This window comes from Varanus komodoensis, unplaced genomic scaffold (assembly GCF_004798865.1).
Source record: "Varanus komodoensis strain SLA01 unplaced genomic scaffold, ASM479886v1 scaffold30, whole genome shotgun sequence".
Classification (NCBI taxonomy): Eukaryota; Metazoa; Chordata; class Lepidosauria; order Squamata; family Varanidae; genus Varanus; species Varanus komodoensis.
In genome coordinates, this window is record NW_025335762.1 from 817,207 (window position 1) to 833,702 (window position 16,496).

At 54.6% G+C, this 16,496-nt stretch overlaps 1 protein-coding gene across 1 annotated transcript in view; it reads left to right on the forward strand.

The window, feature by feature from the left end:
* PLAT (plasminogen activator, tissue type) overlaps positions 1–13,333 on the forward strand; it is a 26,593-nt gene extending 13,260 nt beyond the window's left edge. The window contains exons 5-15 of the mRNA XM_044437466.1: positions 303–434; positions 1,350–1,463; positions 3,555–3,729; positions 4,024–4,115; positions 4,495–4,666; positions 5,691–5,776; positions 7,023–7,212; positions 8,409–8,545; positions 8,648–8,788; positions 10,415–10,563; positions 12,146–13,333. Of these exons, the coding sequence (XP_044293401.1) occupies positions 303–434; positions 1,350–1,463; positions 3,555–3,729; positions 4,024–4,115; positions 4,495–4,666; positions 5,691–5,776; positions 7,023–7,212; positions 8,409–8,545; positions 8,648–8,788; positions 10,415–10,563; positions 12,146–12,304 (1,547 nt within the window). The 3' untranslated portion in view covers positions 12,305–13,333. The remainder of the gene's footprint in view (positions 1–302; positions 435–1,349; positions 1,464–3,554; positions 3,730–4,023; positions 4,116–4,494; positions 4,667–5,690; positions 5,777–7,022; positions 7,213–8,408; positions 8,546–8,647; positions 8,789–10,414; positions 10,564–12,145) is intronic.
* Positions 13,334–16,496: the final 3,163 nt, after the last annotated feature.

Sequence of the window (16,496 nt, forward strand, 5' to 3'; positions counted from 1 at the left end):
TTTTCCATGCAGCCAGAAGGACTGGGAGTGGCTCCTGATGGGATCTGCATGCAATCCCAGGCGTGTGCACATTGTATTACTTTGGATGTCACACACCCCTTGTCCTGCCGAGTGCTTGGAGGGAAGGGCAGGCAGCCCCCGCCTGCAGCTGTTGGGGGACTGGGGATGATGGGGACTGAAGCTTCTCCTGTTCCTTATGCTGTGGCTGGCAAAGAAGGGGAGGCTGCAGAGCAGGGAGCAGGGGAGCTCAGGTGCTTCCGGGGACTGTCTGCTCCAAAGGCCTTCCTGTCTCCTGCTTCCAGCCCTCTGCAGAGAACTGAGCACCCAGCAAGTCTACCAGCAGTCCGAGAGCTGGCTGCGCCAGGCGGAGCAGCACGTCGAATACTGTCGATGCGAGAGCAGTGGCGCCTTCTGCCACCGGGTGCCAGTCCAAAGTGAGTGCTGGGGAGGCTGGGGTGTGTTGCGTGGCCGCGAGGGAGCTGAAATGCTCACGGCTGCCCTCCGAGAATCCTGGGCCCATCCGAGGTGAAGCCGGCACATCCTGCAGCCAGGGTGTCGAGCCTCTTCTGGCCTGGAGACCAAGGCCAAGCCTGGAGAAGCTCCCGGGGAGCAGAAGCATTCCAGGGATGGGACGGGCCGTAGGCTGCAGTGCCTGAAAGGGCAGGAACAGCTAGGAATATACCCCTTCTCAGACTGGATGTGCCCGTCCTTCAGAAGGGGGGCGGCAAAATGGAGCCAAGGCCTGGAAGACACCAAATGGTCAGCGGCCGGTGAGGGAGAAAGGGGGTATGGTCAGGAGGAGGCGGTGTGGCCTGGGAGGCTTGAGGGGCGGGATGGGAGCCCCAACATGGCCACGCGGGGCCTTCAGGCCTGCCTGGGCTTCAGCCCCTGGCCAAGAGTCTGCCAGAACGGGTCTGGGCACACACATCCCCGCCCTGAAGGAAGGAAAAATGGCTCGGATGTGCTGGGCGCGTGTTCAGTCCATGTGTGCCGCTCCCTAGCACAGGCGCGCGCAATCCGCAGGCCGGGCTGCACACGGCCCTGGGCCGCCTCTCAGACGCCCCCTGCAGGCAATCGGATGAAGCTTCCAGCAAGGCAAAGGACTGCCCGCCCCTGTCCTGTGGGTCAGCCGCCTGGGCCCCCTGGCTCAGCACAGTCCGCCCAGCCCAGCGCTAGCCCCCTGGGCAGGGGAATCCCTGGCGCCAGAGTTGCCGGGGCCTGCTGGGCGCACAGCGCGGGCTCTGCCCCGGCGCGGGTTCTGGTCCCTCCCCGTGTGCTTGCGGGTCCAGGGCAGGTCCCCCCAGACGCTGCAAAAGCAGGGCTGAGCACCCCCCCTCTTGCTCCCACAGGCTGTAGGAGGCCGTGGTGTTTCCACGGGGCCACCTGCTGGGAAGCCCTGTATTCGCCCAGGCTCTTCCTCTGCTTATGCCCGCCAGGCTTCTCTGGGAAGCACTGCGAGTTTGGTGAGTGAGCGGATGCCGGAGGGGCGGGTGGGCGGGTGGGGGAAGGAGGGCTTGCACACGAGGCCCGCAGGACCGATCCTTGGCTTTTGGTGGAACCGGGGGGTCTCGGGGCACGGCTCCGGCTGCAGGCCAAAGGACGGCCAGCGGCACCACAGGAGCACGGAGCAGCCCGTTGGGGCCAACACCCAGCAGCGAACTGGTGCAGGCTCCCAGTCCAGGGTGGTGTCATGGTTAAGAGTGCGGGATGGGGACTCGGGCGATCTGGGTTCAAGTCCCCGCTCAGCCATGGGGCCCACTGGGTGACTCTGGGCCAGTCACAGAGCTTCAGCCCAGCCTACCTCACAGGGTTGTTGCTGCGAGGATGAATAAGCAGGAGGAGGAGAATGCGTTTGTTGAAAGAAAAAAGCGACATATACGAGGGGCGCTCAATGTATTCTCGGTATCAGCATGAAGAAAAAGGAATAATAAATTGAAATAATTTTTATTTTTCAGTGTAGTCCCCCATAACTTCAATACACTTATTACATCTAGAAATTAACTTTGCAATTCCCTGTAAAAAATACTCTTCCTCCTTGTCTAAAAAATGTGCATTAATTGCCGCCTTGAGCTCTTCATCGTCGGAAAATCGCTTTCCACGAAGATCTTTGTTTAAATTCGGGAATAGGTAGTAGTCACTGGGGGCCAGGTCCGGGCTACAGGGTGGGTGGTTTATCTCTTCGAAACCACAGTCTCACACAGCAGCCTTCGAAACACGCGGCATGTGAACGGGCACATTGTCGTGAAGAAGCAACACACCTGCACTCAGTTTCCCCCGCCTTTTTTCTTTAATTGCTTCTCTTAAATTACGCAGAGTGGTTGCATAAGATGCTGCATTTATGGTTTCGCCTTTTTTCGTGTACTCGATCAATAAAATTCCCTTTGAGTCCCAAAACACTGTGGCCATGATTTCTCCGGCCGATGGAGTGACTTTGAATTTCTTCGGAGGGTCAGCACCTTTTTATACCACTGCATGGACTCCTGCTTACTTTCAGGGTCATAGTGATGAACCCAGGTTTCATCTCCAGTAACAATGCAGTCAAAAATCCTCAATGGATCTTCACCACAGAGCTCTAAAAACTCCCTGCAGCACTCGACTCGCACTTGTTTCTGAGGCGCCATGAGCATTCGCGGCACCCGTCTTGCACAGACCTTGGAAATGAAAAATAGTAAATATGGTACCAACGGATAGGTTTGTCATCTCTGCTGACATTTTGATTTTTATTCAGACATCTTCCAATACAAGCTTCTCAATTTTTTTCACATTTCTTTCGTAGTGGCAGTAACCAGCCCACCCAAGCGAGGGTCATCTTCAATGCTTTCTCTGCCCCTTTTAAATTCACTTGACCACTTTTGAACAGTAGATAATGAAGATGCAGAGTCCTGGTAAATGGCCACCATCTCTTCACGAATGATTTTTTGACTTTTTCCTTGTTTTGTAAGGAACCTAATCACAGTGCGGTGCTCGATTTTCTTCAACATGGTCGTGTCAGTCATCATGGTCGCCTTTCACTGAGGATTACTAGGGAACTAATGATCACACTGATTTGAAATTTTGCATGTATACCCTCAGATAGGGTCATTAGCTAATGAAATAATTAAATTACCCACATCAATAGCAAATCAACCCAATACCGAGAGTACATTGAATGCCCCTCGTAAATCCAGTAAAAATAAAACAAAGGAATCCAGCACATTCTGGATGGCAGTCTAGCAGCTGCTCACTCTCTCAGCGAAATGTGGGCCGGGATGCTCCCGTCTGGCTCACCCCCGCACCCTTCGGCCCTTAGCCACCGCGTTGCACCGAATGCAGTGTAGCCTGAGAAGGGGGGAAGGGGCTGCGGGACCCCGGGGCGCAGGCATGGCCCAGCGACGTGCCGGCGATCGCACACCAGTCCTACTTCTGCCCCTCCACACGATGCGAGGGGTGGCAGAGCAGGATCCAGAGGGGCGCAGTGGCCCCGGTCACCCTGTCCCAACCCTGCTACTGCTGCTGCTCGGCAGGCCCCGCTCCAGGAGCCGGACCGGCTGAATGCTTTGCCTCTCCTTGCTCAGAAACCAGAGCTCTGTGCTACAAGGACGCTGGGGAAACCTACCGGGGCCAGTGGAGTGTGACCGAAAGCGGAGCTGCCTGCCTGAACTGGAACCTGAATGCCTTGGCCAGGGAGACCTACAGCGCCCGGCGGCCAGATGCCCTGCGGCTCGGGCTCGGCCACCACAACTACTGCCGGTGAGAAGGGTTCCTTTTAAATTTCATTTACGGTTTTTTGGACAAAGGGCAGGCTGTGTGTTCAGTTAATAAATGGCTGTTGTCATTCGCAGTGATCTTTTGTTCAAATATTTGATTCGATTTTATTATACGTACTGTTTATTTTGGCTTTGCTGGGGCTGCAGTTGTGTTTTTAAAAGCCAAGTCTGCCGACATATTCATGCCACAGAGTACCTATTTATTCGTCGATTGATGAATGGCTGTATTTACTCATTGATTTAAGTCCTCCTCTTCCCCTCACCCGCCCCCCCTCAGGAACCCGGACGCGCACTCCAAGCCCTGGTGCTACATTTCCAAAGCCGGGCGGCTCAGCTGGGAGAACTGCAGCATCCGGCCCTGCTCTGACAGTAAGCGGCCCTGGGAATCGTTTGCTGCTGTGGTGGGGGAAACGCAGTTCCACGTGCTCCCCGCCTGGCAGTTCCCCTTTTTTCTGCTGGTATGGGGAAGAAATGGCCGGACTGCTCCTGGCAGGGCAGCATTCTCCCCTCTAGTCCGGGCTGGGTTTTGTTAGCTGGCTGCCCCCACTTGACAAATCAGGTCCCTGCCCCAGTGATCTTACAATCTAGTGCAGAAGACAACAGAAGGGGAACAAGGGGAGAAAGTGGGGGAACAAGGGGAGAGAGGGGGGCCACAAGGGGCCGCCGTTCACCAGGGTGCGCCCTGGCGATGCGCCCTGGCGATGCTCTAGCCAAAAGCCCCATGGCTACTTTCTCTCCCTTGCTGCAGAGAAGCACACGTGTGTTTCCGGAAGGGGAGTTGACTACCGTGGCAGCCGCAGCCACACACAATCTGGTGCCACCTGCCTGAACTGGGACTCCGAGTACCTCACCCAGAAGATGTACGGGGCCAGGATGCCAGACGCCAACACCTGGGGCTTGAGCAGCCACAACTACTGCCGGTGAGCCGCCCGCCTTCCTCGCTGTGTCGCGCCTTTCTTTAGCAAGACCTTTAAAAACGCTTATTTTAAGAGTATCATCAAGAACTCCTCTGCAGAAGAGGAAGACTTTGTGACCCGCCTGGGGTTCCTTGCAAGAGAAAAAAAGCGGGATTAAAATGCAATATGATCAGAACCATATAAACATCGTATTTTTGTCCAGTCTAAAGAAAACTGGAGTCCTGGGAGGGGAGTGCTTTCCAGAGCCCAGGATGAGCCCTGGGTGAGGAAAGGTGCCTCCTGCACAAAGGTGTGTGTGTGTGTGGGGGGGGGGGGTTGAAGTACGGCCGTTCCCCTTGGCCACACCTTCAATTCAAGCAGCTACATGGATCCATTTAAAATTGGTAAATGTTTTTATATTTCTGACATTTTTTTTATTTATTTAGGATATTTATATGCCATCCTTTGCAAAAGCCTCAGGACGGCTTACAAAGATAAAATACAAATATCCCCAAACATAAATAAATTATTGACTTTGTATCATTTGTTGTTATGGACTGTGTAAGCCATCCAGAGAGCTTCAGCTGTGGGGCAGTACAGAATGTCCCAGAATGCTGGACTATAACACAGTTCTTGGAAACATCCGCTATCGATGTCTTCCGTCCGTCCGTCCTTCCATCCAGTCAGCCAGCAAGCATCGTTTTAAAACAGGTCCTCAGCTGCAGGCTGTCTGGCCGCAAGATGAGGCCAAGTTTCTGAGCGTTTTCCTGGCTTCCCGCATGCCCAGCCTTGAACACCACCTCGCCCAGTGAAGAGTTCTGGGGAAGCCCAAAGCTCGCTCCATTTTGGATTTGTTCACTTAAACAATTTGTTTTGGATTTGTTTTCCTGGGTTTGGGCATTTGTTTGCTTCCCGGCACAGGAAAACAAAGACAGTGCATTCATGAAGCAGTTATTAAGCAGGGCTGCAGCTTCACAGCCCTCGGGGTGGAGAAACGGTGCTTTCCACCACTGCTCCGCGGGGCAGTAATAAGCTTTGTGTGTTGCAGGAATCCCGACAATGACACCCAGCCTTGGTGCTACGTGCGCAAGGGAGGCCAGACCACCTGGGAACACTGCGACGTGCCCGTCTGCTGTAAGTCCTGGTCACTGACCGGTTGCAGGCCAGAGCCTCTGGGCGTGTTGCGGACCGCCTAGCTTGGGATGCGACAGCACGCGCGGTTCGGCTGCAGACGGGCCGGCGGCTCCTCGCCCGCCCAGTCAGCGTTCGCCCAGCACCAGCTGGTGTGCAACCGCTGTGAGAAAGGCAAACGCCATGCTGGGCGTGATTAGGAAAGGCGCTGCAGAATAAAAGGGCCGGTAGCGCAGCACCTGCGAACGAATCTTTGGTGCAACGACGCTTAGAATATGGTGCACAACTCTGGTCGCCGCACCCAGAAGAGGGCGGTGTAGAGCTGGGCAAGGGAGATGGTCCGGGGGTTGGAGCAGCTCTGATACGAGGAAGAGCTGGGATCATTTTGCTTCGAAAAGGTGAGGAAGGAGAGCCATGAGAGAAGCGTGGGAAAAGTGGATTGCGAGGCTTTTTGCTTTCTCTCCCATAATGCTAGAACCCAAATGAAGCTGCTTGGTGGGAGATTCGGCTCAGAAAAAGATGGACTTTTTTGGCCCGTTTTTTGGATGAACTATGGAACTCACGTTCATGTGAAGTAGCAGCAGCTGCCAGCTGGGATGGTTTCAAAGAGGGATGGGACACACTGCTGAAAGAGAGGGCTTCCAGGAGCTGCTAGTCCTGGTGGCCGTATTCTCCTTCCGCGATCAGAGGCCATACGCCTGTGCACTGGAGTTGCTGGGGAACATGGCTGAGAAGCTGCCGCTACACCCTTTCCCACGTGGATGGCCACTGCATGAAGAGACGCTTTTGGACTGCTCCGGCGCGGCCCTCGTGTTGGGACGCACCAAGCGGCTCCATTTGGCCTCCACCTGGAGATGGATAAATAGATGGCTGTTTGGTCCTCCTTTTCTGAAGGACGTTTGTACCTTTATGAAGGCACATTTCATATTTGCCTGCTGCAGGAGAGCCATTTGATTGTTCATTTTCGGTGGCTGTCTTTGTTTCGGGGGAATTCACATTTCAAAAACAGTTCAAGGAGGCGCTCCCTCTCAGCTTCGGCACCTGCTTGCCCTCCACACTCCAGTTCAGAGGGATGCAAGACCGGAGAGGGGGGACGGTGCTGGGCAGGAGGTGCCCATGGCCTGGCTGGTGCAGAAGAGCTGGGCCCTCAGAGCACGAATCGCCCGAGGCCCCCAGAACTCAGCACGGAGCACGGCTTCAGACTTGGCAGCTCGGCACTCATTTCTGCACCTTCGCTTCCCTCTCGCAGCCACGTGTGGATTGAGGAAGCACAATCCAGTGCAGGAGCTGGTCAAATTGGGCAGGTTTTCGCATATCCAGGCCCACCCCTGGCAGGCGGCTCTTTTTAACAAGCACCGAGGAACGGACTCCTTCTTCTGCGGCGGGATTCTGATCAGCCCGTGTTGGGTCCTCTCGGCTGCGCACTGCTTCTCAGACGGGTAAGAGACCAGCCCTCGACTTGGCAGCTTCCTGCCCTCCTGCCGTGCGGCGGAGATGCAGCGGTGTGGCCCGCCGCGCCTCTGACAGAGGGCCAGACCTGACCCGATGCCGACGCAGCGAGCGGCAGCCCAACTGCTGCCGCTTGGCCTTCTCTGCAGTCAAGGAGCAGGGGGCCCTGCAGGGCCGGAGCGGGACCCGGCCGGACGGGTGAGCCATCGGGCCCTTCCCCTTCCCCTGCTCCCGCTGCTCCCCTTGGGAAGGTGTCCTGTCCCGGAGCGAGCACCCCGCTGCAACCTGCCGAGTCTTTGCAAGGGAGGCTGCAAGCCGGAGGCTGTGCGGATACACTGGCTGCTAAGCAGCACGGCCTTCCAAAGAGTTTTCACTCCTCGCCTTTTTAAAAGTACAGTTGTCCAGCCCTGGTGGCATTTACCAGATTACAAATATTTCCATGCTTTTCCAGCCTTCGGTGGGTCTCTTCCCCGCCTTTCTCCTCTTCCCCTGCCTTGGCAAAATGATTCAAACCTATTGGAAAACCTCAGAGGTTGATTGATTGACAATTGAGCCATCGATTGATCGATCGCATTTGTATGGTGCCCCATGGCCAGAGGGGCTATGAAATAATAAAAAGGGCAACAGATCCAGCGAAACCAGGCCAACATACACAGATGTGTAGAGCCTGTGTAATTAATTTTGATCGCAGAACTTGGCTTCCTGGTTGTGGAACATGGGCGTTTTGGAACCCTGAGCAAACACGTGTGCTTTCTCTCTCTCACATGCTTCATGCTTCGATCGGGTCTGTTCCAAGCGCCACTTCTGGCATATGACAAACGTGTAAGGCAGCTGGGTTGTCCTGCATTTATTTTCCCCCAAGTTCGGTCGCCTGCTGAAGGTACCAGTGGGACACATGGTTGAGCTGAGCTTTGAAACTCTGGGACCTTTCTCTCCCAGTGCGTTGGACTGCAACGCCTAGCATCCCCAGCCAACATGGAGAACGCCCCTTGCCCATCCTGCCTGCGGATGCCAGCTGTGGTAGTTCAGCACATCAGATCACTGGGGACTGCAAGGCAGAGAGTGCGTTTCACTCCTTCGCTCCAAATTCCCGGGCGGCAGCGATGGACTGAGCTCTGTTACCAGATGGGCAGAACTTGAGATGCGAAGCCGTGCCACTGGAGAGCAAACGTTTTCCTCCTTTCAGGAAACAATCCACCAGCATCAAGGTCGTGCTGGGCAGGACTTCCCGGGTCGAGCAGGAAGAGATGGAACAGGTGTTCGAGGTGGAGAAATTCCTCCTGCACCGGCTTTATGAGCAGAAGACATACGACAACGACATTGGTAAAAGCGCTTTCCTGCCCGCTTGTGGGCCCGGAGGGGCCGGCCTGGCCTGGTCCTCTTCGTCCTCACACGGCTCACTTCTTGCGTTTTCTCCGCCACCAGCTCTGCTGAAGCTGAAGCCCGTCTCCGGCAGGTGTGCGGTGGAAACGGACTTCGTGCGCACCGTCTGCCTGCCGACGCCTGGCTTGAGGCTGCCCGACTGGACGGAATGTGAGGTCTCGGGCTACGGCAAGCACGACACATGTAAGCACGCCGTCCCTGCGTTCTGGGCTGCTTCTGCTCATTCATTTGGTTGTTTCTTAAAATATGTTATTTGTAAGCCCAGCCTCTCCCGGGAGGGAGTGGGCGCCTCCAGGTGCTGCCACAAAAGCCGCTGCCCTCGCGCCACTCAGCCGAGCATCTTTCCGTGTCTGGAGACATTGCAAGAGCGTTTCCGGTGAGGGCCCTGAACTGAGAGGAGGCGGCGGTCCTTTGGGTGTCCCGTTCCAAAGTCTTTGCCCCGTCCCACCCCAGCCCCTTCTGGGGTGGGTTTTTGCTGCAGAGGGTTTGTTTTTCAGCAGGGAGACTTGAACTAAAGTCCCTTCCCAGCCTCATGGATGAACCCCCCCCCCCCCCCCGAGATTCCGGTCCCCTGGTTTAGGTCTGTCTGTCAGGGTTCATCCGCGGACAACAGGGAAAAGTGCCCTACACCAAACCTCTTCCGCCTCTTGGACTTGCTGCCGTGGAAGGGTCTCCCGGCTGAATTCCGATCTGCTTACGAGCGGATCCAGGTGGATAAGACATGTTTATACCCGGAAGGCATCTGTCTTCTATTACAGCAAGCCGGTGCCCCCGAGTCAAGAGTGTTGCCTTCACCTTGAGCTTTCTGGGAATACCCTTCTTGCTGCTCTGGCCTCCGTGCCAGGGTTCAGAATTAAACAAACGAGAAAGTGAGTGTAGAGCAGGGCAGGCCGCTTTCTCCCAGAGAAGGCCCTTCCCTGTCTGGGCTGCATCTCTGAAGAGTACAGGAGAGCGCCCGTGTGCAGAAACAGTGTCCTGCATGCTGAAAGCCAGCTTCTCCATTACAGCTAGCTTTGGGTGTGTGTGGATTTTCATTTTAGACTTTTTGGAATTAGAAACGTTCTCCTGTGTAGGAGGCGAGACCATCATGCTGCCTCCACATCTGGATGTCTTGCCAGCTCCCAGATAGAGGTGCATCGTTCCTCTGATGTGACAGGAGAAAACTCTGAATAGGGTACTGGGCACTGCAGGATGAGCTCCCCTCTCAATTCACTGCAGCGCTTACCCAGCCTCTCCCTCTGGCTTTTGAAACTTCAGCAGCCTCTGCCCATCTCCTTATAAAGCCTGTTGTGGTGGCTTGAGGACTAGAATCTTGCTACTTTTGAAAACAAAAGCAAGCCAGGAAAGGTGAGATGCTCCGTTTCCGAACCTAGCACCCAAGTGGCAGCAAAGCACCTCAAAGACATGCAGTTTTAGCCACGTCTGTTTTTCCTTGTGAGGCCTGCTCTTCCTTGGGGAAAATTTGCCGGGGCCGCATGCAGCTGGTGGAGTGTGGCTGAAGGCTACGGTGGGCGGGGTCGCAACCGAGCGCTGGCAGGGCCTCCTTACTCTCAGTCCGTCTGTCTCGCCTTGGAAGCCCCTTGCCTGCCTCTCTGTTGCACGGGGAGCACCCCGTCTGCTGTGCTACCTGAGGCCAGGAATCCACCCAGCTTCTTGGGGTGCCGTCCCTGCTGGGAAGCAACACCTGCATTCCAGTAATGAAGAGGAGGGCAGGCCCCTTGTGAGCACCTGTCCTTTGCCTTGCGCTGCTTCCAGGTGTGTTTCTGAGCCATCCCGTTGGTGCCAACTCGCTTCCCTTTCTGCCCACAGCTTCTCCTTTCTTCTCCAAGAGCCTGAAGGAAATCCACGTCAGGCTGTACCCGGCCAGCTTGTGCACGCCCGAGCATCTCGACGACAGGACCGTCACACAGAACATGCTGTGTGCGGGAGACACCAGGGAGCTGGATGACGCCTGCCAGGCAAGCCCAGTTGTCTGAATATAATACTGTGCATGTTTGTATCCCGCCTAGTGTGCCTTCCGTTCATTTAGAGGCTCCCCATATTTTGTGCCATTTCACCCATTCAAAACCGTCGCCATGCTTCAAAAGCTAGAGCTGTAACCTAAAATACCTTCCTAGTTTTGCTCATTTAGTCCTGCTCGTTTTGGCTTCAGCCTTCCCCCCACCCATGCAATGCAGTCCCTGATGAGAGCCTCTCTGGAACGGACTCTGGCAGAGGTCCCGCACGCCTGTGCGGAGACCGAATGTAACGGCTGGTTAGTACCCGGCATGCCAAAATACGCCGCATCTTTGCTCTTACAGCCAGTAACCACCGATATCGACCATGACTTCCGACACACCTGATCAAAAATTCACTGGGAGAGAAGCCAGTGCCTGAGTTCACGAAACCATTCTGTGCACAACTTGACAGCTTCTTCCAAATGGGGGTTGCTTAATGGCTTCCAAACAAGCCAGGATCCATAAGCTTCCTTGAAGCCACTGCACTCACGGTTTATTAAGCCAGGATGGGTAGCTAAACAAAGCTTCTCCAATCTCATGTCCTCTAGACACGGACCCCCATGATTTCCAGACAGAATGGGTGATGGGAATTGTAGTCTAACACATTTGGAGAGCACCTGGTTGCAAAAGACTATGGCCTGTGAATACAGAATAAAAACATCGTCTTTCTTTTGGGGACCTCCAGTAATCGCTTGCACTGCATGACCTGTCCTCTTATTTCAAGAGATGCATGGGGAATATACGTAGTAGCCTGTAAAATTCTATCATGTCTCCTCCGAACTTCTGGGGAGAGAGGCAATCCTTTTCTTGTGAAGAAAAGCCCTTACAAACGGGGCATTCCCAATTTCTTCTGTTCCCCAGTTTAAGCATGGAAAACCATCCTGGGACGTTTTGCTAAGGTGGGGTATAAATATTGTTAACAAATAAATAAATAGCTGAAAAGACCGAAGCACAAAAACCGAACATCATTTCACCCTCCCAAGGTTACCTCACTTTGGTGCAAATTTATAGGCAATGAATTTGGGCATAGGTGCGGGTTGACCCAGGACTGAAATGACCAGTAGACCTATAAAGTGAATGCACACGGGCATACATATATTACTGAAGAGAAGAGCAATACCAGAGATGAAAACTATGAATGCATTAACAAATAAACAAACAGCAGGGCAGCGTGCCCCGATCCACACAGGGATCTTGGGGGTGTGTATTTATTGCCCAGCCCTGATTCTGGAGCTAGCGTCCCTTGCAAGAAAAGCTCACGTTCGGGTCATTGCAAGCGTCTTCCAGTACAAACCACGGAGTCACGAGAGCAGTGAAGGGTGAGGACTCTCCCTCCACTGTCCCCACACGCCCAATGCCTTGCCTGGATAGGGACTCCCATAAAAAAATCAGGGTGATCGTTCCTGCCATTTGGCACGGAGCTGCTCCTGGTTCGTGCTTCCGAGGCAGCCGAGTCGCCTGCCAGCTGTGCCGTCCGGCTTCAGGGCCCCACAAATGTCGGTCTCTTGCTCACTCACCTCTTTTCTGCCCCTCTTGCCTGCAGGGCGATTCTGGGGGGCCTCTGGTTTGCCCGAACAACGACCGAATGACCCTGATCGGGATCGTCAGCTGGGGCGTGCGCTGTGGGATAAAAGGCACCCCGGGCGTCTACACCAACGTGGCCCGCTACCTGGGCTGGATTCGAAGTAACATGGCCTCCTGAGCCGCCCGCACTTCCCCGGTGTGCCGGACCTCCTTGCATCAGGGAGAGCAGCGCACTCGGCGTGCTTCTCGTGGCACCGGCACGGGGCCGTTAGCGAGGGACACGGCCGTGTGTGCCGCCCCTGCCCTCTCCCAAGGCCGTCCCGCCGGTGTTTATTTATTCTTATTTTTGAGCCACAGCTGCTGTTTCAGAAGTCACCCACCCCAGGAAATTCAAAGGATGGGGAGGAAAAGTACTCGGGACCCTGGTAGGCCCATTCCCAGAAGTACCCAAAGCGTGGAGATCTGTTTTTCCCTGCGCAGTAGCGTGCGCAAAAGGACATGGAGGCAGCGCTCCAGGCCCACAGGAGGTCTGAATGGCAGAAACCTGGAGCCACACCTGTCCATTGTTTTATGGAGTTCTTTTCAGGATTGTGAGGAGGAGCTGGAGAACGTAAATGGGGCTTGTTTGGTTTTTAACACCCCCATGACTTCAGTCGCCTGTGCAAAGGGATAATTGCAGTGGGTGTTTTTTTAGGGGTGTTTACTGACTCTTTGCTGGTCTTGGGGTCCCCATCACACCCTGACACTCATGCTTTGTACAAAGCAAAGGTAGCAAGCAGGGAATTCTGGGGTCCTCCTAGCTATAAAAAGAAGAGAGGACTTGGAAACATAGAAACAGCGAGTCAGAAGGGATTTGCCGGGTCATCTAGTTTGACCCCCGGCTCCAGCTGGCTGAAGCCAGCTGAAAAATGGACCCTTCTGCTGAAGAGGGGACCTTAATTAACATCCTGGCCCAAAATCACAATTCAGCTATGTTGGCATTTCAGCTTGTCTCAGACCAGGCATTATCTGCCACTTCCAGGATCTGCCACTTTTATCTGATGCAAAAGTTAGATTATTTTTATACTTTGTAGTTATTCAACATTTTCTGTATGAACAAAAGTTATTATTTTTGGTGTACTTTTGGATGGCAGATGCATCTTCTGCTGCTGCTTGGAAAGAATGATGGTGTGTGTCTATGTAGAACATTAAACTATACTAGTTTACAGAAGTTTGTCTTTGCATTAATTGGTGTGGTGTAATGTAGTGGTTAAAAGCACAGGGCTGGGACTGGGACTCAGACGATCTGGGTTCTAGCCCCACTCGGCCATGGAGCCAACTGGGTGACTGGGCCAGTCACAGACTCTCAGCCCAGCCTACCTCACAGGGTTGTTGTTGTGAAGATAAGATTGCAAGCAAGAGGAGGTGAAGAATGCAAGCTGCCTTGAATCCTTTAAAAAGGCAGGATATACATCTAATGAATAAAAAATAAAAATATTTTCAATTAGAAGTGTGTGTGCAGGGGGGGGACACAACGACTGGGAGCCAGCTTTAAGCTTTTTGATTTGATGAAAACGTGGTTGCCTTCCTCTAAAGTGACCCACAACACCCCATGATTAAGCAACAGCTCTGCACGTAATGCAGTCCTATCCCACATGCCTCTTCTCGGAGGTAAGCTGCGCTGCATTCAGTTGGGCTGACTCCAAGGTCAGCAGGTGTGGACGCACCCTATACACGCCCACCCGGCAAGAATAAGGACTTGCTTATTTCTAGAATTTATTTTAAAATTCAGCGTTGTTAAGGCCTGCCCATTTCTTCTCCTGAACCCCAAACTTTTCTGCGCTTCTCCCGATTCCTCTAGGCTTTCATGTTTTACGTACCTCCTTCCTCCTCCTCAGCATAGATTTAAGCTTCTCCCTGATTTGATCCTCAGAGCATTGCACCAGCAAGAACAGAGACATCTGAGAAACCCAAGAGTAAGCCATAAACGCCGAGGTCATCATGGTTGCCTCTAATTTTGAACAGACCAGAAGACTTTTTTTAATGTGACCTCATTGACTTGAGCAGCAAAGAATTATCCGGCGTCCTCTCGTGTTCTGCTTAACAGCCATGCTTTCTTTTGTCTCGCCTTTCCCTGTGCCTGGATTGCCTTCCTGGCCTCACACAAGAAGTTTATTAAAGGAGCACCCCCCCACCCCGCAAATGCTCCTTCCTCCAATTAAACACACCTGCCTGCATTTTGGAAACGTGTGCATTTTGCCTTGCACAATTTTTGAAAGTTGTACCTCTTGCTCAACACAGTTTGCTTGACAGAACATACTGAACACTCTGAAAAGCACAGATTTCCACCTGCAAAGTGTGTTCAGCTCCACATTCAGGTCTGAGTGGTATAAACTGGTTCCAACCGGTGAATTTCTCAGATCCCTCTCCCAGAGGGATACTCAGCACCAGTGCTTTTTTTGTAAAAAAAAAAAAAAAAAAAAGGTGCGGGAACTCAAGTTGCTGCAGGCAGTGAGCACACACACCAGCCCCAAGCAGTTCTCCCTCACTATCAGAGGGCAGACACAATAGCAGCCCGCAGGCACCCTGTTAATGATGTTTGCTGCTGATCTGCTAGCAATCCATTGAAAAACAGGTGGGTGCCTTCTGTGACAAAAAAAGCCCTGCTCAGCACACTAGTCGGTTCCCTTCGTGCCCCCTTTCTTCTGGGCATCACGGTTTAGTCGATTCCAGGCCGGGGGGATGGCCCCGTGCTCCTCTCTGATCTTTCTACGGTGCCTGGCGCAGTGAGCAGCACACAGCACAACGAAGAGTGCAAGGAGCACAGGACCCCGGCAACGCGCACTTCGGTTCGTGCACAGAGCTCTGGGCCTCGCCCCGGGCGCTCGCTCTGCCGCTGCACGGCCTCGGCCTCACCCACGGGATTTTACGGGGGCCCAGAGGAGGGGCTCTTCCAGCTGGAGCCGTGTGGCTTTCGAGCAAAACCGACGCGAGAGCGCGAATGCCCCTTGCCTGGCCAGCTGTGCGGCCTCATCTGGGACAGCTGGGGAGCAGGCAGATGCCTTGCACAGCTCCGCCAATGCAAACCGGCCCCTGCCGCAGGGTGTCCGACCAGCATCCATCGCGGCCGAGGCTGGAAGATGCAGCCAGACCTCTGCAGGGCCACGAACCAGGCCATGTCTCCCCCGCCCCCGCCCGAGGCCCGTTCGCTGCTCGTCGCAGCCCGAAGGTCAACCAGAGTTTTGTTGGAAGTTGATGAAGAGCAGCTGCTGCTTGGTGGGATGAGGCACCATCCAGGAATGAGAGCTTTGCTCCGAGGACCTGGGGAAGATCCCTGACTCAGAGAGAGAAACAACAGCACAAGCCATATCCGCATCCTCACCGCATTGGTGCACTTCCCAGAAGGATCGGGGCTTTCCCTGTGGATCTCTCTTTCTTCCTCCCAGCATAGTAATTCTGCCAGTTATTACACAAGGCCCAGGAAGGTTCACCTTTGACAATGGCCTTCCCAAGGACTGAGGCTCTTACCACATGCGGTTCTGGCAAAGCCAAAGCAAGCGTACTTCTGCCCCAGCGTAGAAAGTTGTGTGTGTCTGCCAACACTCAGTATGTTTTAAAACGGAAGGAAAGGAAGTGTGCAGGCACACGGGCTCATGGCACAGCGTTCCGCTCGCTTTCCTGGCAAACGGCACCTGCCGAAAGGCCAGACTCCGTTGCGTCTGCGTGCCAAGCCGGAAGCGGAAATGCAGAGCCCGGCTGCGTGACACTGCAGGCAGGAGATGCGCCCAGCAGGAAAGGCAGGTAAAGCGCCGGGCCGGGCCGGCCTGTCGAAAAGGGATTCCGCTTGGAAGCAGCACCCAATTCCGGGCTGACGAACGAACGGCGCAGAGCACTAGCCTGGAGGGCAAGAATCAACGCCTGGCCCCTGACCCGAGCACGCGCGGCTTGCAAGAGAAAACACCCAGAGCAGGGGGGGTTACAGGACGGCCAGCGGGGAGGGGGGGGGGGGGGGGGTCCGGTGATGACCTCTTTGGGAGGCCCAGACTCGAATCCTGCACGAAACAAGGCAGAGCATACCTAAAACCGATGGAGCCACGCAAGAGCCTGGCAGTGCTGCTGCTCTTCAGGGCGGCGTGTGCAGGAGTCCTCCTCCTGTTTTGCCCTGTGGGGCTGCAGAGCTGGCTGCCCGCTGACCTACCTTCCAGGGAGCCCAAGCACCAGAGCCAGGCAAATGAGTGCCCCACCGCTTCCACCAGAGGGCGCCCCTGGCTCGGGGACGAGTCGTTCCTTGGGCAGCAGCGCCACCTGCTGCACAAAAGGAGCAGGTGCAGCTCCCTCCCTCAGACTGAGGCACAGATTTTCCGGGGGGGGGGGGCTGCTTTGCTTCAGTG